This window comes from Pleurodeles waltl, chromosome 8 (genome assembly GCF_031143425.1).
Source record: "Pleurodeles waltl isolate 20211129_DDA chromosome 8, aPleWal1.hap1.20221129, whole genome shotgun sequence".
In the NCBI taxonomy this organism is placed as follows: Eukaryota; Metazoa; Chordata; class Amphibia; order Caudata; family Salamandridae; genus Pleurodeles; species Pleurodeles waltl.
In genome coordinates, this window is record NC_090447.1 from 1,524,001,109 (window position 1) to 1,524,025,200 (window position 24,092).

At 45.0% G+C, this 24,092-nt stretch overlaps 2 protein-coding genes across 2 annotated transcripts in view; both read left to right on the forward strand.

Annotated features, from left to right (window-relative positions):
• The window catches only part of LOC138248888 (zinc finger protein 268-like), a 104,505-nt gene extending 96,309 nt beyond the window's left edge, over positions 1 to 8,196 (forward strand). Inside the window, exon 3 of the mRNA XM_069202869.1 lies at positions 8,061 to 8,196. Coding sequence (XP_069058970.1) covers positions 8,061 to 8,080 — 20 coding nt within the window. The 3' untranslated portion in view covers positions 8,081 to 8,196. The remainder of the gene's footprint in view (positions 1 to 8,060) is intronic.
• A 501-nt stretch (positions 8,197 to 8,697) lies between these two features.
• Positions 8,698 to 11,554, forward strand: LOC138248889 (zinc finger protein 268-like). Its single transcript, XM_069202870.1, has one exon. The coding sequence runs from the start codon at positions 8,964 to 8,966 to the stop codon at positions 11,121 to 11,123; it is 2,160 nt and encodes a 719-aa protein (XP_069058971.1). The 5' UTR covers positions 8,698 to 8,963; the 3' UTR covers positions 11,124 to 11,554.
• Positions 11,555 to 24,092: the final 12,538 nt, after the last annotated feature.

Below are 24,092 nucleotides of genomic sequence, written 5' to 3' on the forward strand. Positions count from 1 at the left end.
ATGATTGCCTCTTGGCTATATGTGGGCACCTTCCCTCCCAGATGTATGTCTTCACAAGCTCCTGCAGTTTATTCAGTATATGGAACGGGAAGGTGGCTGGAAGGGAAGTGTTTGCATAAGATACAAAAATCTTAGGGATTATGGACATTTTGATGACTGTTTTTTTACCAAGACATGATATGGGGCACCTCTACAGGACTGGATTGTGGATCGCACATTCTGCAGTAAAGTTGTGTAGTTATGGTTTTACCTAATGTGGAGAATAGTTGAATGCCTAGGTACGAGACTCCTTGGTGTGCCCAGGGAAACAGGTAGAGAGTCTCGATGTCTGCCTTCTTGCTTTGGCGGACAGCAGTGCTTAGAGTGTGGGATTTACATGGGTTTATCTTAAACCTGGATGCTTTGCTAAATGATTCCTGCTCTGTCAGCAATGGGGTAGGGAACGACACAATTGGATAACGGCTAGCAATACATCGTCCGCATAGGGCGCTAACTTGTGGGCTTGCCCTCCAGTTTTAATGCCTGCTATATCAGGGTGATGCCTGATCCACTCCACTAGGGGCTCCATGTACAGAGCAAACAAAAGTGGTGATAATGGGCATCCTTGGTGCGTTCCACAAGAGATGGAGAAGGGCCTGGACAACAGCCCGTTTATCTGGACGCAAGCTGTAGGGCCAGCTTAGTTAGACCATACCGAATTATGGAATCGGGGGCCTTGGCCTATTCTGTCTAACTTGGAGTGGGAGAACCGCTAGTGGACTCGATCGAACACTTTCTCAGCATCAATAGAAATCAAGAGGGCTGGCACCTGAGAGTGGGCGGTTTTGTCAATGAGGTGGAGGAGACCTTTCGTGTTATCACTACAGGTAGGTCCAGGAATAAACCCGGCTTGATCTGGGTCTGTTAGTCCAGGCATATAGGGCCCCAATCTGGCTGCAAGTACTCTAGTAAAAATGTTTGCATCCTCATTGAGGAGGGAGATAGGGCGATAAGAGGCACATAGTGTTGGATCTTTTCATGAGTTAGAGATGACCGTGATGATGGCCTCTTTCATAGTGGCTGTGAGGGCTCCCATTGTGCTGAAGGAGTTGTAGAGTCTGGTCAGAACTGGGCCTAGCTGCGCCGCAAATGTCTTGTAAAAGGCGGCAATGAGACTGTCTTGGCCTGGTGCTTTATCTAACTGGAGCTCCCAGTGGTTCTCAAAACCTCATCTGGCATGATGTCCCAGTCCAAGAGAGAGTGTCCCTCTAGGGTAGGGTGGCCAAGAGGGCCTGTATTGTGTGCTCCAAGGGCGGGCCAAGTCTAGAGACTCAGCAGTGTACAGGTTGGCATGGAAGTGTTCAGTCTGCAGCAATCCCCGCATCTTGGTGCACGGTGGTGTTGTGTGCAGAGACAGTGGGCAAGAAGCCTCCCAGGTTCTTTGCCCGCAAGTAATATTTCTACTTGGTCCTGAGCAGTGCGTGCTCTGCTGCATCCATGTCTAGCACTTTGAGTTGTTTCCTAGCAAGTGTAAGTTGTCACCATGTCTTGAGAGAGTCTGCTTGTCTATTGATGATTCTAAGTCCCTCTCTTGGTCCTCCAATGCCGAGCGTTTGGCTTGCCTGTCCATACTGAGTTTTGCAGCTATTGCTACAACGACTTTCCTATCTACCGCCTTAAGGCTATCCCATAGAAAGGCAATGGCAGTGTGTGGATTGTCATCGGTGGTTAGGTAGGTCTGTATCGTGTCACAGACCTCTTGGACCATAGGCTTGTAAGCTAGTAATTTGGGGTTGAGGCACCACATGTGTGAACGTGGGCACCGGACGGGTAGATGCATGGTGATTGAGATAGGGTCGTGATCTGACAGCGCCGCCCCACCAATCTCAGTGAGTGGCCAGCAGGAGAAGTGGGGAGGTGATCAGGAAATAGTCAATTCTGGTGTTCGTTTGATGTGCTGCAGAGAAGAAGCTGTAGTCCTTCATCTTGGGGTTGTGCGACCTCCAGAAGTCCAAGAGGCCCACGTCCGTCAGCCACTGGAGACCCAGTGATGTGTATGCTCCCGTCTGGCCAGCCCTCTGAATTGAGCTGTCCTCAAGAGCTTCTAGGACCAGGTTAAAGTCTCCTCCAGTTAACACTGAGGCAACTGGAGAAGTGAGGACCCTCCCAATTGCCTGTTGTATGAAGTGTTCCTGGTGTTCATTGGGGGCATAAATTCAAGCCACTGTGAGGTGGCGGGCGTGGACGGAGAGCCATAGAGTGAGAAGGTGGCCTGTTACAACAGAGTGAGTTTGGAGAACATGTCCCTGAAATGGGTTGCCAAAAGGATTGCGACCCTTGCTTTCTTCTCAGGCCCAGAAGAGAAGTATTGTCTGTCAAACCATTTGGATTTTGACCGGGGCCAGTCTTTGCGATGGAGGTGTGTCTCTTGTAAGAGACATATGCCACATTGAAAGTCTTTCAGCATCGCCATCAGGGCAAGGCGCTTTGCTGGTGCATTAAGGCTGTGGATGTTGTGGCTCAGTACCTAAATCATTGTTGTGAGAGAGGAAGTAGGCTCTTCGCTCCTTCTTCCTGCATGGGATCTTTCCTGAGGTTCGCTCAAGGGAAATGAGGCTGATGGAGCATCATGGAAGGAGTGGCATATCAAAGACAGGGAAGAGCACGATGGGACAGTTGGAAACAACAAACTTGGGAAGCCTACCACTCCAACTTTAGAAGACAAATGTATCTCTTAGATGGGGAACATGTCAATGGTTGAAGTCAGTCGTGGAGGAGAGGTGAATAGTGGGGGCTCTTCTGCCTCCAAAATCAAGAAAGTGTGGACTTCCATCTTGTAGTGAGATGAGGCCCCTCCAGGTCTTCTCTGTGTCCCAGCATGCCGGAGCCAGTAATCAACCCTGGTCTTCAACTTGCTAAGAATCAAATTGGCTGTGGGTGTCAGTCTTTGACAGGATCTGGAGACTTCCCTCTGGTGCAGTTGCTGCAGCAGAGCAGAATGCTCTCTACGGCTTCCAGAGGGGGTGGGCTTGCTCGCTTTCTTCTTTGCTGAGTGCTTAGGTCATCTGCTGGTGTTCGTTGAGGGAAAGTGGGTGTTTCGCTTTTGCAGTGTCATTGATCCGGGATCTTCCTGTTCAAGAACCATTATCAAAGTGGTTTTGCCCAGGCTGCGGACTGTCTGCATCTTCCCTTGCCAGGAAAACATGAGCCGGAACGGATGGCCCCACTTGTACTTGACTCCTTTCTCCCTATGGAAGGTGGTTCCGGGTTTCAGAGTTTTTTTCCTTTGAAGTGTGACCGGTCTTGGTAATGCCACAACTTTGAGCCTTCAATAGTGATTGGTCCTTGATCGCGAATGGTGGCCATAATCAGCTCAGAATGTGTTGAGGCATCCTGGGAGCCCAGGATGGGTGGCTTTCCCTGTGCATTCGGTCCAGTGTAACTTTTTTTATCCACCAATGCTGGGACAATATGGCTGGAAAAGTCAGAGAACATAGGCCCATATGTATACTTTTTGATGCAAAACTGCGTTTGCGCAGTTTTGCGTCAAAACGTATAGCACTGGCTTGCGCCATTCAAGGACGTCAGCCAGGCGCCAGATTTATGGAATGGCACAATCCGGCGCAAAGGGTGGGCTAGCGTAAAAATAAATGACGTTAGCCGGGTGGGGGTGGTGGTATGGGAGAAAGGGGTTTTGCACCAAAAAATGACGTTAAGCTGGTTAGAGACAAAAAAATGCCTCTAACCATCCTAGCGTCATTTTCTGATGTAAAACCATCCATACCACATGACTCCTGTCCTAGAAAAGACAAGGGTCGTGCCCCCCACTCCAATGACCAGCACAGGGGACAAGGGTTCCCTGGGCATGGCCAATGCACAATATGCCATGCAGGGGGCCCCAAGTTGGGCCCTTGATGGTACTGTAATAAAAAAAAAAAAAATACCAACTTACCTGGGATGGGCCCCCCCATCCTCCTTTGTCCTTCTGGTGTGGGTGGGGGTGTTCCTGGGGCTTGGGGAGAGCACCTGTGGACCCATTCCATGGTGTTCAACTATGGAAATGGGTCTACAGGTCCCTAATGCCTGGTCTGACCCAGGCGTTAAATAATGGTGCAAAGCAAGCTTTGCACCATTAATTGGCTCCTCCTCCCACCCGTGCGCAATTTTAGCACCAGGGATAAATATGAGCCAATGAGGTTTGCACCATTTTTTTTTAGATGGGAACGCCTACCTTGCATCTCTTTGACGCATGGTAGGTTCACGCATCTGAAAAATGGTGCAAACTCCAATAGACTGGTCTGGCATCAAAATATAAATATGGAGTTAGACAAATGACACAAATGTGGCGCAAATGGAGTATAAATATGCCCCCAAGTCTTCTAGCTTGCCAGAGTTTGCTTGCAGTGGTACTCCTTTGATACGAATATTAGATCCATGGAATTATTTTCCAGAACTTTGAGGTGGTAGTTGAGGTCAGCATTCTGATCATAATGTTAGAGTATTTGATGTTGGCCGGTCTTCAATTCCTCCTCCCTGGCGTCGCCTCCTCACTCAAGGGTGTCTACTCTTTGGGCCATATCATTAAGTTCGCTACGGATGTCTGTAATGTCTCGGGCTACCTCCTGCATCAGGGCTGCAATGTCGTCGCAGCGGGTGAGGAAAAGTACCTCCATGAAGCCCCGGGTGACCGGGGCTTCCACCTACGTCTGGTCCCCCTGCGAGTGTGCTGACTGGGTCCGGGTGGGGGAGTCCTGATCCCTGGAGACGGCAGTGTGCTTAGGGGGTGATTTGGATAAGAAGTTCCTAATGTTATCGTCCCGCTGATATGTCATGGCTACATGTAGGCGGTATAGCTCAATAGTATAGTTTGCATAGAGGTGTGCAGAGTATTCACAGGTGGGTATCAATGGGTGGTTTGGTCAGGTGCAGTCTTCAGTTGGGTTTTTATTATGAGGAAGAATCAGGGCTGCAGGGGGGGCTGGCTCAGGGTCCATGCCATTTACGATCCCACGGACCAGATAGGCAAACCCCCATAGTACAGCAAAGCTGATTTCCTCGTGTGGCTCCGTGGGTAGCTACCCACTGGCAATTCCTGCTGGGGGTATGAGCACAAAAGTGTTGTTGCACAGGCTGGGACCCAGTGGTTCTCATGCAGGTCGCAGCTGCGGGGCAATGTTGGAGTGCGTGGGGAGGTCCCATCTTGGGAGTGCAGTTGCTCCAACTGTATGATTAAGCACCCAGTGTGATCGCCAGGGTAGGGGAACCCAAGTGGAGCCAGGGGATCTCCAGTTCCCTGTCCAGCAGTCAGGAGGGCCTCATGCGGTGATGGGCCCCACAGTCCTAAGATTCTGTGAGGCGATGTGGGGGATGCAAGAAAGTGGGCCCCTGGTCAAGAGGAAGCAGTGGGTAATTAAGAGACCTCCCTTCAGTACAAGTGCGCGGGTCCTGCTGTGGCGGGGTGCTTAAAGGTGAGCCCACTCAGCTGCCTACCTGCAGGTGGTACTCCCCACTCACCAGATGCTCCAGAAGGTGCGAGGGGTCCCAGGGGTACAACTGCTGTCTCTGCTTGTGGTGGTCACCTGGTCAGATGTGAGCAGGGCTCGCCCCCTTGGACACACAGGGGCCTGGGGTCCAATCTTGCCCACAGTTCAATAGGTCCTCAAGGAGATGAGGGCCTGCGGGTTGTTTGCACTCCCCCGCGGAACCTCTCCTCAAATATAGTGGGCGGCAGAAGGGACAGCGTTATGTGCTCACACCTCTAGGGGCTGGAGTCCTCAACAACAATCTCTTCTGCAGTGCGGGCACCCAGCCTGGCCTTTGCCCCCCCACGCACCGGCTTCACTCAATGGATTGCCTGGGTCTGGTTGCGCTGCTGTACCCGAGCTCACCTGTTCTCCTTCTCGGGCCACCCCTTGGTCTCTTCAGTGCTGCCGCCAGAATATTAGGGCGCATCGCAACTCCAGCTGCAGCTGACTTGCCTACGTTTCACCTGGGCTGCTCTACGGGGCACCATGTAATTGCATGCAATGGCTGCCATTTTGCAGGTGGTGCAGCCAGGCCACAGCTCACAGTGTAGGGTCCTTGCTCCGCTTTTGCTTTGAGAGCCCCCCAGGCTCTTGTGTTTTCCAGTGGCCAGCAGGGATCCGCACCGATATTGGTAGGCAGCGAAGGGGCTTCTGGGACGATTACGGCCTGCTAATTGCATTGGAGCTCCGAAGATGAGCTCTTACGGAGCCATTTTAGACACACACCCTCCAGCATGTCATTTTAGAGAGTATTGTGAGACTTTAAAAAATGCTAAGCATAACCCATGGAAGGAATACATTTATGGAACCCACAGAGGGTTGCAGTATATAATAAAAGCTTTTGTAGAGGCAACTACTGAGGGTATGGTTATTTTTTTTATTTTTATTTTTTTTAATGTGTACATTGTTACTGAATTTGTTTGTTAGACTTGAATTTGTGGTAATCTGTTTACGGCTTGCATCTTAGAGCATTCATTTAACAATTAATAAATCTAGTTTGCTTTGCCACTGAGTCATGAGATTCTCTAACAGTAGCTGCTGTTGACACTGACTGCATTGCAGATATCTTGGTTTGTGTGTAATTCAGTTCTGTGCGTATTTGATTTCAGGTATGTTATGGCCTGATTTAGAGTTTGATGGGGAGAGGGTATTTAGTCACAAAGGTGATGGTGAATGATTTTTTCCCAATCCAGCAGTTCTCCTACTCTGTTAACAATCAGGAGAATTGACCACTTTCTGTGAACAAGCACTTGTTGGCTCTTTTGATGGAAAGCAGAGCACGACAAAGTAGGGGGCAGCTGACAAAGGGCATAGCACTGCCCACCTTATTATGGTAAACAGTGTGATGTAATATTTTCTCTCTGTTACCTGGCAGTGAGAGGAAAAGAAAACACATAATGACACCCATACCGAGACGAAAAACTCCGTGTGTGGGGGTAAATAGTTTTTAGTTTTCAATCACAAACTCCCACTTTTTGAAAAACAAAAACTTTAGTAGGTTTTGGTGAATTACCATTAAAACAAATAGCAGATGCCCACCAATCTGTAGTGCCTTGATGGTAACTGCTGGGCTGGCAGTGATCTCTGGCAGATGGTAGTCCGCCTGCCAAACACTAGATCAGGCCCTTAGTTTCTGTGTTAAGTAAAGCTCAGATTAATGGATTAGAATGTATCTTTGTTTTTGGCGTATCCATGCTCTGCTAATTAGATCACATGTATCATTGTTTACGTTTTAAACTGTGTCTTTGGGACCTTAGATCTGGCACACAAATATACATGGAAACATTGATGAAGGAGTTGTTTTGTTTGTACTCTCTGACCTGAATTCTTTGTTCCTCTTCAGCCTTCCCAATGCAAATCCCAGAAAAGTGGGTGTGCCTTCCAGTCACTGTTGCCAAACTGTGGAATCCTCTTCCTTTATATCTCCGATCAATGCCTGATAACCCTGTTTGTACAAAGATTCTAAAAGTTGGCAATTTGTTCAACAAAACCTTAACCTCTGGCTGTAGCTTCTTCTCATTTAGCACCAGAAAACTATAATTGGCATTGCTGTGCTCCTTAAATATCTAAAGTACATAAACGTCTTAGAAGCGTATTCATTTATCCCAATACATTCTGTGGATATCACCATTTCATTATAGATGTGTTTATGTCAGTGTCAATTCATGCTGTAATCATTGGATTACACATCCAGGTTTTTTGTTTTAATCCATGTTGACAGTTGTCATGTTTACGAATTTTACCTATGCTTCTTGCTGTGTGTTTGGTCATTGGATTATAGATATTTCAGAGTCCATCACAATTTGTGGTGTGAACATTGTTAGTTGATGGCTAACAGTGTGTTCTGGATCTTGTTACAAGGTTGCAAATGCTGTGGTCCCTAGATAATGTTTATACTATTTCTAAGATAATACGCTGTGACTATCAATTATAGTTGTGTACTTGGCTTTAGTTACTTTGTTTCCATATTGGAAAACAAATTGATTTTTTTGATGCTGATTTGTGTATTTTGGCTCATAAAATGCTAATGCTTGTATATATTTTTTTCACCCACAGGTGAAAGAAATCCAGAATAAAACCAATGGTCAAAGAAATATCGGGGACATCAGGAATTGCAATCCAACTTTTGAGACCTTAACCCTGTGTATAGTATGATACAGTTTTTGGAGACATTTTATTTCTACTAAGAAGCTCTACAATTTTACGGATGTGCGCTCCTTGTGTAAACAGAGCAGAATTGCTAACAGCTACCAGTGGAATGATGTGTGTCCGATGAATGTGACATAGTACCTCGCAAGAAAGGAGTATCTCATGAATATGACTACATATTAACATTCCAAGGAACTATAATCAATCAAGTGACCTACAAAGGGGAATGGCCGCACAAATGTATATAATGTAATAAATCTTCCCAGGCTAAAGTAACCAGGATAACAACAGAAAATGTATACATGGGACACTAGCCATGAATGAATCTACGTATTGCTGTAAAAGCAACTTTAACAACACTTCAGAATATCCCGTCATGAGAGGCTAGCACAGAGCGTTGCCATGTAAATAAACACTGAATATGAGAACAATGCAGAATTTTTAGAAATGGCTATCCTACAACAAACCACACGTGCCATACAGAAAATGATCATATCAGTGCTCTAAATGTGCTTCAAGAATGTCAGCTAATGCTGTATAGTTGACTTCATACTGGCTAGTAAAGAACTAAGAAAGCTAGAATGGAGGCATGATGCCTCCATGCTGTTAACTTATCTGAACACCTACACACATTGGGACTATCAGTAGAAAGGATTTACCTAATTTGTCAAGGCAAAGGCACTGGTGCACTTCATTTACGCACACAACATTGCAGTTCTAATACTAGTGCTAATATTTTAGAATGTAGAGAGGTAAGTTTTCTTTCACGTGTGTAAGTAAAATGTACCTAACTTTAAAGTACTAACCTGGATGGACACCGGAGAAGCTACGTGCTTTTACTCAGTGTCTCTAGGATTTTATTACAAGTATGTAATTAAACATAATGTGTGCATAATGGAGGAGGCACACACATGCTCTGAATCTGACAGAGATTTCAATATAAATGACCATCTGGAAAAACACCAAGGAGATCTCAGCCTATTAAGACAAACTAAATCTATAGTGTTTTCCAAGATTTTTAATAGAAAAAGTGATTTGATTGTAGGCAAACAAAACCATACTGAAGAAAAAACATTTCAATGTCTTGAATGCAAAGGTTTTATCACAAATGGCTCTATTATGGGACAAAAGTCAGGCTACACTGAACCAAAACCATATAAATCCACTGAGTGTGACGAGACGTTCATTCCAAAGGCACAGCTGATGATAGATCCACAAACTCCTACTGGTGAGAAACCATGTGAAAGTTCTGAATGCTACAAAGCTTTCAATCAAACAGGTGAACATGTACCATATCACAGAAATCACACTAGAGCGAAACCATATAAATGTTCTGAATGTGACAAAACTTTCAAAGAAAAAAGTGATTTATCATCACATGAGAGAATTCACACTGAGAAAAAAACATGGAGATGTTCTGAATGTAATAGGGCTTTCCGTCATAATACACATCTGATAAGACATCAGAGAATACACACTGGTGAGAAACCATATAAATGTTCTGAGTGTGACAAGTGTTTCATCACAAAGGACCAGCTAATAATACATCAAAGAAATCACACCGGGGAGAAACCATATAAATGTTCTGAATGTCAAAAAGCTTTTAAAGGAATAGGCGAACTATCCATACACCAGAGAACTCATACTGGTGAGAAACCATATAAATGTTTTGAATGTGAGAAGGCTTTCATTACAAAAGGACAATTAGGGCTACATCACATGTCTCACAGCGGTGAGACTCCATATAAATGTTCTGAGTGTGACAGGGGTTTCAAAACCAAACGTCATCTAACGCGACATCAGAATGATCACACTGGAGAGAAACCATATAAATGTTCTGAATGTGACAAGACTTTCAAGGAAAAGAGTGATTTATCATCACATGAGAGCATTCACACTGAGGAAAAACCATATAGATGTTCTGAATGTAATAAGGCTTTTTGTCATAATACACATCTGGTAAGACATCAGAGAACACACACTGGCGAGAAACCATATAAATGTTCTGAGTGTGAAAAGTGTTTCATCACAAAGGGCCACCTAATGATACATCAAAGAAATCACACCGGCGAGAAACCATATAAATGTTCTGAATGTCAAAAAGCTTTTAAGGGAATAAGTGAACTATCCATACACATGAAAACTCACACCGGTGAGAAACCACATGAATGTTCTGAATGTGAGAAGGCTTTCATTACAAAAGGACAGCTGGTAATACATCATAGAGTTCACACTGGGACAAAACCTTATGGATGTTCTGAATGTGCGAAAACTTTTATTTCAAAAGGAGAGCTAAAGAGACATTATATGTCTCACAGTGGTGAGACTCCATACAAATGTTCTGAGTGTGACAAGGGTTTCAAAACCAAACGTTACCTAATGAGACATCAGAATGGTCACACTGGAGAGAAACCGTATAAGTGCACTGAGTGTGATAAGGCTTTCACAGAAAAATATGGACTGTCATTACACCAGAGAAAACACAAAGGAGAGAAACCACATAAATGCTCTGAATGCGACAAGGCTTTCTTTCAGAAGGCTGACCTATTCATACATCACAGATATCACACCAGAGAGAAACCCTACAAATGTTCTGAATGTGACAAGTCATACGTTCTAAAGAAAAAGCTAACAATACATCAGAGAACTCACACTGGAGAGAAACCTTATAAATGTTCTGAATGTGATAAGGCATTCAGGCGAAATGATAATCTTTATGTACATCAGAGAATCCACACAGGGGAGGCACCATATAAATGTACTGAATGTGACAAGGCTTTCAAGAAAAAGAGTCATCTTTCAGTTCATGTGAAAATCCACACAGGTGAGAAACCATATAAATGTTCTGAATGTGACAAGGCTTTCATTAGAAACAGTACGCTGATGATACATCAGAGGACTCACAGTGGTAAGAAACCACATAACTGTTCTGAACGTTGGAACACTTTCAGTCAAAAAGGTGTTGCATGATCTTAGAAACCACACACCTTTACAAAAAATGGAACTCCAGTGACAAATTAGGTAATTTACAACAGGAAAAACTATGTACATTTGCTTAATGTGACAGTGCTTACAAGGAAAAAGGTAATCTATCGCTCCATTTGAGAAGAGATAAAGAAAATAAATCATATTAATGTGCTAAGGGCCTGATTACGACTTGAGATGTTATCACCCTTGATAAATAACAATATCATGGGGCACATTATTTAACAGGTGCAATTACTAACACCTATTATGACGTTATGGGTGTTTTTATGCACCAAAATCTGCATTATACAGTAGATGAGTAAGTAGCTTTATTATTATGCATGATTAATTAAAACCTTTGCATATACAATTACAACTTTTAAATCAGAAAAAGGGCACATTTTAGTATAAGAAATAAAAGGAATCAAACACTGTTTTATGCTATTGAGTGCAATTATACAGTAAGTACCGTATGTTTTCCCCTGTTAAATTTCGGCAGGTTTGAACTGACCAAATTTGACAAAGATTGAGTTAATTAACTCAGCTGACAAATATTGATGCATTAAATACCTTCAAACTCATAATTACGACCCATGCGTATACAGGAGTTAATAGTACAAGCAGTATGACAGTCACTGTAGGATGAAATCATGTAAATATTCTGAATGCAGCAAAATATTAATTACAGAGATACCACTAATAATACACAACAGAACGTATACTAGTGTGAAACCGTATGCATGTTCTGAATGTGGCAAGACCTTCAAGTGAAAAAGTCCTCTCTCATGGCATCAGAAAGTCCACACCAGGGAAATCCTCTAAATATTTTGCATTTTAACAAGAATTCAATTGAGAAACTATACCACATACAGAGCAGATTGAGGCTTGGACATTAAGGAACCCTTAATGGCTACACAAAACCATCCTTTATCTACGGCTGTATTGGCAACTGCAGTGCCCTAAATGTTTAGATTACTGTACAACACAGGGAGATGAGAGTAAGTGCTGATTTCATCATTACATGTGGCCATCCAGTGACATTTCAAAACTATTATAGAAGACACCCAGTACACGAAGAAAAATCAGGACTAAACGCAGAATAACTGAATAACCATTTAAGCAACCGAGCAAGAAGAAGGAAACTAAATAACTGGGCGGAACTTAACAGTTAGTGAAAAGTACAAGGTAGTAAAGAAATGTCATTCTGATTAAAGTAGGGGATAAACAGTTATATATGGTAATCAAAAACAAACCCCCAAAATGATGCAATACTCGTAACATACCAGGTTGTATAACATTACACTACATGATTTACCAAATGTATAGAGAAAAACTGAACAGCCAGAAAGATGCAGAATCTACAATGCAAGAAAGATACAGCAGGTGGTGGTCCCTTTACCAGATTCTAATATCGTCACATATACCAGATCACAGTATAGCAGAAACACTTGTGCCACGAGCTAAAGAAAATTATGAAATTACAATTAGTTCTAAACTGCTGTTTTACCACCACATTCTGCAGTCGAGCAAAATCAAATATATAATATAAAATGCATCTCTGTATTTTAAGAATGCTTGTAACTGAGCTTTTTACTTCAATGTGCTACATATATACTTGTGAACATGAATCAATTTTGGGGACATTATTGGATTAACAGAAACCTTTAATTGGATCTGAAAACCAGTCAATGCACTGATAAGTGACTCCCTTCTTTGTAGACCCTCATTTGCTTTGCTACTTCAGGGTTTGAGGCAAACAGCAAGGATAGATATCTGGGACAAAGAAATCAGAAACTGTAGTGGATGCATTTTAGTTCCTGTGGGGATACCGGAATTTAGCTTAGCCTTTGGCTTTCAGGCCTGTGCCCCAGTCACCTAGTGACTTTTAACCTACTTAGCCTGCTCTGTTTTATTCCATTTATTTTATTATTTCTTCGAAGACGGACGACATTGTTTAGAGAAATGTTTTTGTTTACATTATTAGTGCCACTCTGAGAAGGCGTCCCTATCTGCGTCATAATCCATGATGTACGTAGATAAAGTCATCATGGACCTTTCTCACTCACATAAAAAAACGAACATGTAGTACACTTGTTGCGGATTGTTTATATAATTCTCGCCACAAGTCTGCCCCCATATCAATTGGTTAGGAACAGGGACCCTACCTGATCTGTATAAATACACCTCACTCGGACCTCATTAGACGGATCCTTCCAGATGCCATCTATACTACATGTAACCTTGATGCAGAACTCAGGCTTTGTGTTACCACGGAGTTTGACCTAGAGACCTCATTCCAAGGTAACAAGGGTCTGGGGGGTGGCAGGGGTGGTTCTTCTCATGGACATGGCACTGGCAGATTAGATTTATCACCCCCAGCTCTCATTAGGGTAGAGATTAGGTTCTCTTTGCTAGGGATTTTATATCACATGTTTATTGTAAGATGGTTTTTATATTCACAACTCTTATCTTTACCATTCTGCTTTTATTACTGCTCATTATTCTAACCATTGTGGCTCATGCATTTTATCCTAGATTGCAGAATTATCAATAAATACATAGAAAACTCTCCTGCATCTCCTTTATTAAGTGTGTATGGCTGAGACTTCTTGGTAACGAGAGAAAAGGGTAATTTCCGTTCCACCACGACTTCCCTGGGAGCTCTTATCTAGAGTCCATGTGTAAGGCTGCAAGAAATCACCTTTGCTTTCTGAGTTTTGGTGAGATACTGCTACTGAGCCAGGAGAGTTGGGCCAACAGGTGTGACTTGTATGAGTGGCTTAGTCACCTACAAACAAAAGTGCTGCCATCCCTAAACCATCAGCCTCGCCTAGGAGCGAGAGTCCAGCTATGACATGGCACCACCAACGATGGTGTTTAGGCATTAATTTACGGTTATCCCATGTATCTCTGTCTCACACACAGTGTGTACCTTAAGTACCATTATACTGAGACGTTTGTGGTATTAGGATTAATCCTCCTCAGCTGAATAGGGAATACCTAACTAGGCTGTAGGTTGTGTAAGCCTAAACTCTGAAAAGGATCTTTTTCCCGATTTGGTGTTCCTTTTCTTCACTGACTAGTCAACATGGCTAATGTCATTGACATTCCTGAGAATGTCAGACATGAATTAAGACAACATCTAATAGCCCAAGGCTTATCAGATGATGGCTGGGATGTCACATTTATAGTAGAAGCTCATGGAGCTTACCACACAGAAACATTTTACTCCTGGGTCACTTTTCCTGAAGAAAAAGCACAACATACATGTTTCACACATTTCACATAGAAAACGTACCACAGAGATATCAAGCTTATCAATTTCTTGATACCGCTTTCTTATCAAGAACACCAAAACTGGTTTAATGATGCCCTTTCACATGTAATACAACCCGTGAGATTAGGTCTCTTAAGTAATGACGGACCTAAGTGGCCCATGTTTGCCACATACACACCACATCCTGCTGTACAGACAATGCAAGCAGCTGATGTAAGTGCACTGTATAATGAGCTAGTAACACTATACAGACAACTGATCCAGTTTGTATTGCGGACTTTGAATACCGCCCAAGCGAGGGCTGCTCTGGCTGTACACCAATTGGCTATTACTGGTATTAACCCACAAACAGTACATTCTATCATGGGCAAGGTGCCCACGGAACTTGAGAAGATTCCGGTCTGGATGGCAGAAAAAAGTAATCAGATGGAAGCAGTGTTTCCCTAAACGGGACCCCAAGATAAACATAGAATTCTCACAATGTGCTTGCCATTCGGCATGGTTACCTCAGTGGAGGATTTCGACACATGGGGTACAGTCTTTGCTGCATTATACACTACCAGACATGGTACCTCAACACTTACCGGAAGTGTTAAAACAAATTCAAAATGAACATGTGGCTGCTCCAGCCCTTGATTTGCAGATGAAACTGATGCGTAACTTTGACACAATCTCCTCAATAATACTTAGTAACATTAACGGGGAAGCAGTAGCTGGGGCTATATACCAGCGGCTCCAGGAGATTCCACAGTTAGAACAGGAGTGTAAACTACTGAAAATGATTTCCTATACTAGTATAGGACGGGATAGTTTGGGAGTCAAGCCAAAAAAGCCTGAAATTCAAAGTACCACCCCCTAAGGACAGTACCAAACAAGCACGAGAGTTCTAAAAACGCTGAGATAAACAAAAACAAAATAAAGATGAAAAAAGTCATAGAGCAGACTCCCCACATCCAGAGAGCTCCGAAAGGAGATATAATCTCAGAAGTAGAGAAAACGTAAAAGCTCCTGACAGATATACTGATTCATGTCCCTCTCGCTGCTTTCAGGACACATCGGACAGATGAGTGAGACAGTGGACCAGTGAGAGCAACACCCTGACTATGTGAAACAGAAGAAAGACTTACAGTGGTCTTCAGACAAGAAAGAAGACAAATCCCCACAACAAAAGCCACAATTTAAAAAGAAAAAGGTGGCATCAATTTCCATAAAACATGCTAGCAACCTTGAGAACATTCCTGAGGAACAAGATGTGGGCAGTGATCATGCTGGACAGCGCGGCAGAAGTCACGATATGTCGCCAGAGTCTGAAAGATCATCTGGATGTGACAGCAACTAATGATTTCATTCTAGTTAAACTGCAGACAGGCGTGTGTCACCCCCTACCCTTCCTCCCCCCCCGACAGGATGTAAAAACGAAACATTCATATTGAAGGAGACATAGAGCGCACCATTGAAGTAATCTTTTGGGAAGAACTTAATTGTGTTATCCTACTGCCTGAAAAAGATTGCCCACCTGAGTTTATCCGCAAGCTCCCGCATGGGGAAGACGTCATTTTGCCTTCTTTGTCTGATCTTGTTCCAGATGCAGTAAAAGACGCTTACGCTGTAAAATTGGCTTTAGCTCACCATGTAATGCTTATCATCAGGTCTACACCTCAGCCACAATATCCTGTCAAACACGAGGCTATAGCTCCAGTTAGAGAAATACTCACCCAATTCGAGTACCAGGGAGTAATTGAGCCCTGTGTCTCTGCAATGAATAACCTGTTATTACCGTTGCAAAACCAGACCATTCGTATAGAATAGTCTTAGATTACAGACATCTAAGCAATTACACATGCACATACGCAATACAAAAATGCACACAGCACCACACTCATCAACAACATAGTGTGTACAAAATACAAAACAACCTTGAATATCTCCAATTGTTTCTACTGCCAGAGCTTAGCATCTGAAAGTTGAGACCTGAGTGCATTCTAATTCGGCTCGATCAGATCGTTTTAGGATTCGCAGCCCTTGGCTACAAATTAAGTTTTAGGAAAACTAAAATAACTATCAAATGAAGACAAGAGCCTGGCCGCGCACTTTCTAGAAAAATGCGCTCCGCTTCAACCACCAAACACTATCAAGAAACTGCAGTCAATACTTGTTTTCTTCAACTTTGGAAGAACGTACATTCCAGATTATAAAACCACTATATAACCAATTCTGACTGCTGTACAGATGGCTGTCATTAAGGAGAGGTGACTTGCCCAAGGAAAACGCATTATTGGCATTTCCTTGGTGCCCACCTTAGAGGTCACCAAAGCTAGCATTCCTAACCCCAAAGCATTATATCCACGTTGGATTCAATGGGCAACCTCCCTGACTGCCAAGGTTGATCACATCTTTGACTGAAAACTTAAATTTTTCAAATACGAACAAGAGTACCCCACATCTACTAACATCCTGCCTCTTGACAGGGACCAAACTGTCATCTACACAGATGGTTCAGCACAACCAGCTATAGGTACAAAACATCAATACACAGCCGCTTGCGCAGCTGGAAGGACAGTGAATAAGGATGGTGTAATTCCACCCTCAAAATACCTACATGCAGACCTTGGGGGACTGCATAGCTCAGTGGGCTGAGCTTAAGGCTCTTATCTAGGCAGTGAAACATACGGATCCAGAGGATCTCACATTGATGTGTGTAACTCATACTATTGTTTCCAGTCCTACAATAATTATCTCAATCATTGGTGGTTGAACGGGTTCAGAGACTCAACGGCGAACACCATAAAAAAAAGATCTCTGTGTGGGATGGTGGCCAAACTTAAGGATAAGCTACCAGATGTTCATGTAGTACATACGCTGGGCCATTAAGGTGTGGGAGAATACACGTTATAGGAAAATCTTTGGCCGATGAAGCTGTCAAATCTGCAGTAGGAACGTCTTCTGTTGCTGCAGTGACTCATTCTCAGACAAGATTGGATAATGAGACATTGGCTGCAGTGAAATCTTCAGCTGAAGGAAAGCCTCTTCCAAAAGCATACCCTACAAAATACTCTTACCACATCAGTGCAATTCCTGGATGTGAGATCAAGACCAGAGATTAGATCTCATCAAAGCAGTGAATGAGGGTGTCGCATCTGCTCATGCTGGTGTTGCTACCACAATATCACTCTTGCAGAAACGTTTCTGTGGCCAGGCCTAATCAAACAGACTAAGCAATATGTCCTTTGTTGTGACATTTGCCAGCAAATAAAGGGCTCTAGCATCAAACACCCACCGCAGACATCCCTATTAGTGTCCAACAGGTCACAGCAATGTGTGTACCTGGGCCATTGTGGTCCTTTATAACCGCATGGTGCATACAAATACATTTTAGTCGCTGTTGAATCTTGTTATAGATTCCTGTGGGAATGGCCACAGTGGTTGGCTGACACAAACTGTTATAAGGGAGTTGCTGATCTTTATCGGTACATATATGGTTGCAGCATTCCATTGGGACCAGGGCCCTGCTTTTGCCTCTAGGGATTCAAGGACACCATGAGGACGATGTGTGTTGAGCTCCATTACTCTTCCCCATATCATCCCAAGGGTAATTTGGTTTTGGAGAGGAGGAATCAAGATCTAAAGCGGTCCTGAACAGCTAGAGTACTAGGTTCAGGCCGCAGTTGGCTTCATCACTTGTATGGGTTCTGGAGAGCACTGAATAATCTGCCAAGACGCTCCTTGGGAGGGCACACTCGTTATGAGGTCCTCTTTGGGACAACTATGTATGTCCCAGATCTAGATGGCCCTGGAATGGTGGCAGCAGACGCACCTTTTGACATAAATGAACGTCTCGCTGTCTTACAGGAGCTTCAGCAATTTTGTGATAATTCATCCGCCAGTTCTGCCACCTTAGGAAAATGGGATTTGCCAACAACATCCGCGAGCTGGATTGCTAAAGTTGGGGATCTGGTTTGTGAAAGGATCGCTGTGAGGAAGGAATTCGTTCCATCTTACAGAGCACCAGTTAAAGTCCTGGGGATTCAAGGTTCCAGAACTGTGATTCTAACCCCCCACTGCCTGCCTCTAAAGCAAACTGATATGTCTCAATTGACATCAAACTGCATCATGTGGCTTATCCTGTACTGTAGACCCCAAGGTCCCTTGGGTAGTTCACTTTTCCCTTTCACTACCCAAAAGGACATACCTATTTAAAGAACAAATTACACTTCAAGTCAGGCCAGCATGTACAACACTGCTGCAAATGCCTCCTCGAGCATGGGCAGGTTGGAGAATGAGCTTCTGCTGATTCCTGTCACCACTTCACTTCCAAGAACTGTCCAAGATGTAGCTGTATACTACTCCAATGCGACATAAACCAACTGCATCATCTACTATGAACCTCCACAAGAAGTGGATCCATCTACCGGCAATGCACTGGCTCCTGTGTTCATAGATACTGCTTCTGGGTATTTAATCAACCAAGATGACTTCTTCAGATTCATTTACTTCTTCAACTGAACATGTTTCAAAAACACGTAAGGTGTACATATGGCTTAAAAATAACTATTTGGTTTATCCATGGAATTACCTGTGGATATCACGGACATTGCTTGCCTTTCTTGTATGGATTGGTTTTGTGACTGTTTTCTTTCTCTTAATAAATGGTAATTTTAATGAGTGATGTAATTACAACTTCTGTTTGTGATTGTGGGATGTTGATTCTATGCTTTCTCAATTGCAGAATCATACTGTATTTTAAAGTGAAGATGTGTACATGAACACAACAAATTATGGGGAAATGTTCTACTATCATCATTTGGGACATTACTTTCTGCATTGAGATAACAAACCTAGTTAAGCATTCAATTACACACAGTGGGAATATTGTTCAACACCACCTGAGTCCCAAAACGTATTCAGATAAATTCACATACATTTCTGGGCATGAAGCTACAAATGCAGGGTCATATTAATTCAAATTACCACCTTCCAAACAGAGAAACATTTCTCTAACTGACACCAAATTAATCTACTAGGATTCCTTTGTTTCCTGGCTTGCAGTTGAAGGCTAGGAATACTGGAAGAATACTATTGATGCTAAAAGGGTATGGGTAACACAAGATTGGCAAATACAGGTAAGTGAAGCTTTGTTTCGAGCATGCATTATTCCTCTGCAAATTATGGCCCTCATTATAACCTTGGCGGTAAGTCCCACTTACCGCCTTGGTGACTGCCACTAACGTACCGTGACCGCGGTGGTATACCGCTACCCATACTATGTCACTATACGGACACAAACACAAGTCCGCCAGCCCAAAGGTCAGTGATAAACTGGCGGTAGCAAAACCCACACCGTTACGCCAACAGAACTACGCCCACAGAATTATGACCCACAAATCACCGCGGTGGACATTCAACCGCAATAAACCACTGGCGGTACATACCGCAGCGCTCAAAATACACATACAAAACACCACCACTTTGGACAATTTAAACTACACATACCTGACACTCATACACACACCCACACCACTATAAAACACACACCCACATCCCTTTACGACTCAAAGAAATTGACAACTGAGAGAGACACACCAAGAGCACCCACAGAACCAGAGCCACAGAACACTATCACCCATACACCATCCACGCACCTCACAACACACACCTTAACACATTACCTCACACACACACTACACCCATGGCACCACAAAGACATCCCAGGTTCTCAGAGGAGGAGCTAAGGGTCATTGTGGAAGAAATCATCCGGGTAGAGCCACAGCTATTCGGATTACAGGTGCAGCAGACATCCATTGCAAGGAAGATGGAGCTATGGTGGAGGATCGTGGACAGGGTCAACGCCGTGGGACAGCACCCCAGAACAAGGGATGACATCAGGAAGAGGTGGAACGACCTATGGGGGAAGGTGCGTTCTGTGGTTGCAAGACACCAGATAGCTGTACAGAGAACTGGCAGTGGACCTCAGCCTACTTCCCCACAACTAACAATATGGGAGAGGAGCAAGTCTTGGCAATACTGCATCCTGAGGACATGGCAGGAGTTGCAGGAGGATTGGTAAGTCAACTCTCTATTACTATCACCCCCCCACCTGCATGCCATCACATACCCCCACCCTTACCCTCACTCCACCACCTTCCACACACCCCACCATCACAACCCACCCATCCTAATGCTAAGTCCTGCATGCCATACCAATGCATGGACACCACTCTCAGCCCTGCATGGACACCCATCACCACAGCATGCACACTAGAGAGAGTCACATAGCCCACAAAATAACTACTCGCACAAGGCAAAGCTCACAGGGCACTCACAACCATAGAGGCCAACACACCCATGCACAAGATGTCACACGCAGAAACAATAACACTGCATTTACATCCCCACAGGTCCCACACCCAACGTCACCGGAGAGGAAGTGCCAGAACATCCCGCCCCCCCACCCCCCAGAAGAAGCCCACAATGATGACTGCAGCTCTGCTTGCCTGGATCTGGATGACCAACCTGGCCGATCAGGGACCTCCGGACAGTCGGTTATCCAGCCACAGTCCCATACCACCACAGAGCCTCCCCCCTCAGGATCACCAGCACAGCACCCACCCAGCGGGCCCATCCCTCTGTCCCAAGGACATGTTAATCAGCAGTGTGTCCACCACTACAGGGACCCCAGGCAACCCCACAAACACAGGACGATATGGGACCTGGGGTCAGTGGCAGTGGGCACACGGTTCAGGGGACAGAGGCACAGGACAACAGGGAAGCTGGGAGGACTGCTGTGCGACGGGGAGGACAGGCCCAGGGAACCGGCCCTCCACGCGGCACTCACCAACATCCTGGGAGCATACCACCATTCCCAGGAGACCGTGGGCCAGATACTGGCCAAGTTGCAGGAGACCCAGCGGCTGCAGGAGGGACAATACCTGGTGATCAGGGAGGACCTGAGGTCATCCACACCACCCTGGTCACCATTGCAGGGGTGCTGGCAGACATGGCCAACACCATGAGGGAGGCAGTGGCACACCAACAGGCCCCTGACACTAGCCACACCGATGAACAGTCCTCCCCCTCCGCTGATGCTAGTGGACAGGAGGCCCGACCACAGGAACAAAAGGCCACCAGCACCCCTCCCCTTGCAGAAGGAGAACCACCACGCAAACGGTCCCTGCGATCCAGGCAGAAGCCAGAGAACATTGCCAAGACCTCCGCCAGGAAATAAGACTCTCCTGAATGTCACCATTGTGTCCCACTCTGTCACCCTGTCCACCTTGAACTTCCATTGCTCCAATTCCTATGCGCCCCTCCACCTTGAACTGCCATTGCTCCAATTCCTATGCCCCACTGGACAATGCACCTGTGATCCACATAGACTGGACTCTATCCTGGACATTTCTGCACCATCACCCCAGCCCACTGCACATCCCCATTATATTTTCAGCAAGTAAATACCACTTAAAAAAATACAAGTATGTAGTATGTCAGATGATTTAAGTATGTATTCCTTTAACAATCTGTAGACATTACAAGTAGACTGTACAGTTATGTATACATAGGTATGGCCTGTATTGTGCTGCAGTCAATACACCTGGAGCCAGAGTAGGGCACAGATATCTGTGAATAGACATGTTAAAGGGTACAGTAAGTGGCCATAGTACTGGGAACAGCAGTCTGCCAGTAAACATTTACAACACAAAACTGCAATGGAAGATGAAGTTACAGTGTCTTACCTGTGTGTCACTGTAAGTACTGTCGAATGATAGATGTTCTGTTGTCCACATCCTCACCCTCTGCCTCCTCTTCGTCACTGTCCACAGGCTCCACGGCTGCCACACGACCATCTACAGCCTCATCCTCCTGCAGAAAAGTCACCTGGCGATGTAAGGCAAGGTTATGCAACATGCCACGATGATTTGGCACACCTTCTTGGGTGAGTAGCACAGGGTTCCACCTGTTAGATGGAGGCACCGAAACGTGGCCTTCAGGAGGCCAAAGGTTTGCTCTATAATTCATCTTGTTCGCCCATGTGCCTCATTGTAACATTCCTTTGCCCTTGTCCTGGGATTCCTCACTGGGGTCAGTAGCCATGAGAGATTGGGGTAACCAGAGTCACCAGTAAATATCGAGGGATACCTGTTAGCCAGACACTCTTCCTTAAACATACACTGGGTGGGGACCATGGGCTCACCTATTAGCCACACCCGGTGCCTCTGGAGTTGAGCCATCACATATGGGATGCTGCAATTCCTCAGAATATAGGCATTATGCACAGACCCAGCATACTTTGCATTGATATGGGAGATGTACTGGTCCGCCAGGCACACTATCTGCATATTCATAGAGTGAAAGCTCTTTCGATTCCTGAACACCTGTTCATTTCTCTGGGGGGGCATCAATTGCCCCAACAATGTTGGGGATATGTCCCATTGCATAGAAGTCAGCTTTCACTGTGGTCAAATCCTACACCTGGGGGAAAACAATGTAGCTGCGCATGTGTTTCATCAGGGCAGACAACACTCTTGTCAGCACGTTTAAGAACATTGGCTGGGACATTCCTGCTGCCATGGCCACTGTCACTTGGAAGGAGCCACTTGTCAAGAAACGGAGCACAGATAGCACTTGCACAAGAGAGGGGATCCCAGTGGGGTGACGGATAGATGAGATCAGGTCTGGCTCCAATTGGGGACACAGCTCTTGGATTGTGGCTCTATCAAGTCTGTAGGTGAGGATAATGTGCCTATCCTCCATTATTGCCAAGTCCACCAAAGGCCTGTACACAGGGGGATGTCTCCATCTCCTATTCATCCTCAGCGGTTGTAATCTAGCATCTGGTCACTATTCAACATTTCTAAAATGTACAGTGGCTGAAACAGTATCTTTATTTATTCCCAAAATGTACTTATGTCGGCTGTGAAGCAGTTAGGTGCCATGGCCTGCCCCTACCCACCCTACCCCCCCACTGAAATGGCGTCCACCTGTCCTGTGTGGAGGGACAGGTGGAAATGAGGTAATGCCATTGCGGGAGGCGGTCGAGGACCGCTGTGCAACTCCTCATTGATTATCATTGGGCTCTATGGGTTACAGTGGCCAAGAGTGATGTACCCTGGCGGTGATGGTACGCACGCACGCGGACGTGACCACCATTTTCTATCTGATCACTCACTTGCTACCTGACCTTCAACAGGAGAGGACCTACAGTGCAAGTGCTGATGTGACCTGTGTCTGGAAGCAACCATGGCTCCAGTCACTGGAGAAAGGGCCCCTGCCTTCACCGCTGTGGAGTTGGAGAAACTGGTGGATGGGGTCCTACACCAGTACTGATTGCTTTATGGGCCTCCAAACCAACAGGTAAGTACACTGTAGGCACAATGCATGGGGCATGAATGCATGGTGTGATGTGTGTGAAGGCTTCTTGTAAGGGGGAATGAGGGGGTGGTGGTGAAGTCCTGGGCAGCATGCAGCTTATATGGTGGGCAACGTATGTGTATGAGGGGATGGGAGGTATATGATGGGCCATGGGTGTAACAGGCCGGACGGTATGACTGATCCCTTTTTCCACTTCCATTTTTCTGCAGGTCAGCGCCCATCAGAAAAAGGGTATATGGTGTGCCATCGCCAAGGACATGCAGACCCTGGGGCTCTACGGCAGGCGGAGCATCCACTGTCTGAAACGGTGGGAGGACCTGAGACGCTGG

Coding starts and splice junctions, on each gene's coding strand:
- LOC138248889 (XM_069202870.1), top strand. CDS start 8,964: ATGGACACCGGAGAAGCTACGTGCTTTTACTCAGTGTCTCTAGGATTT.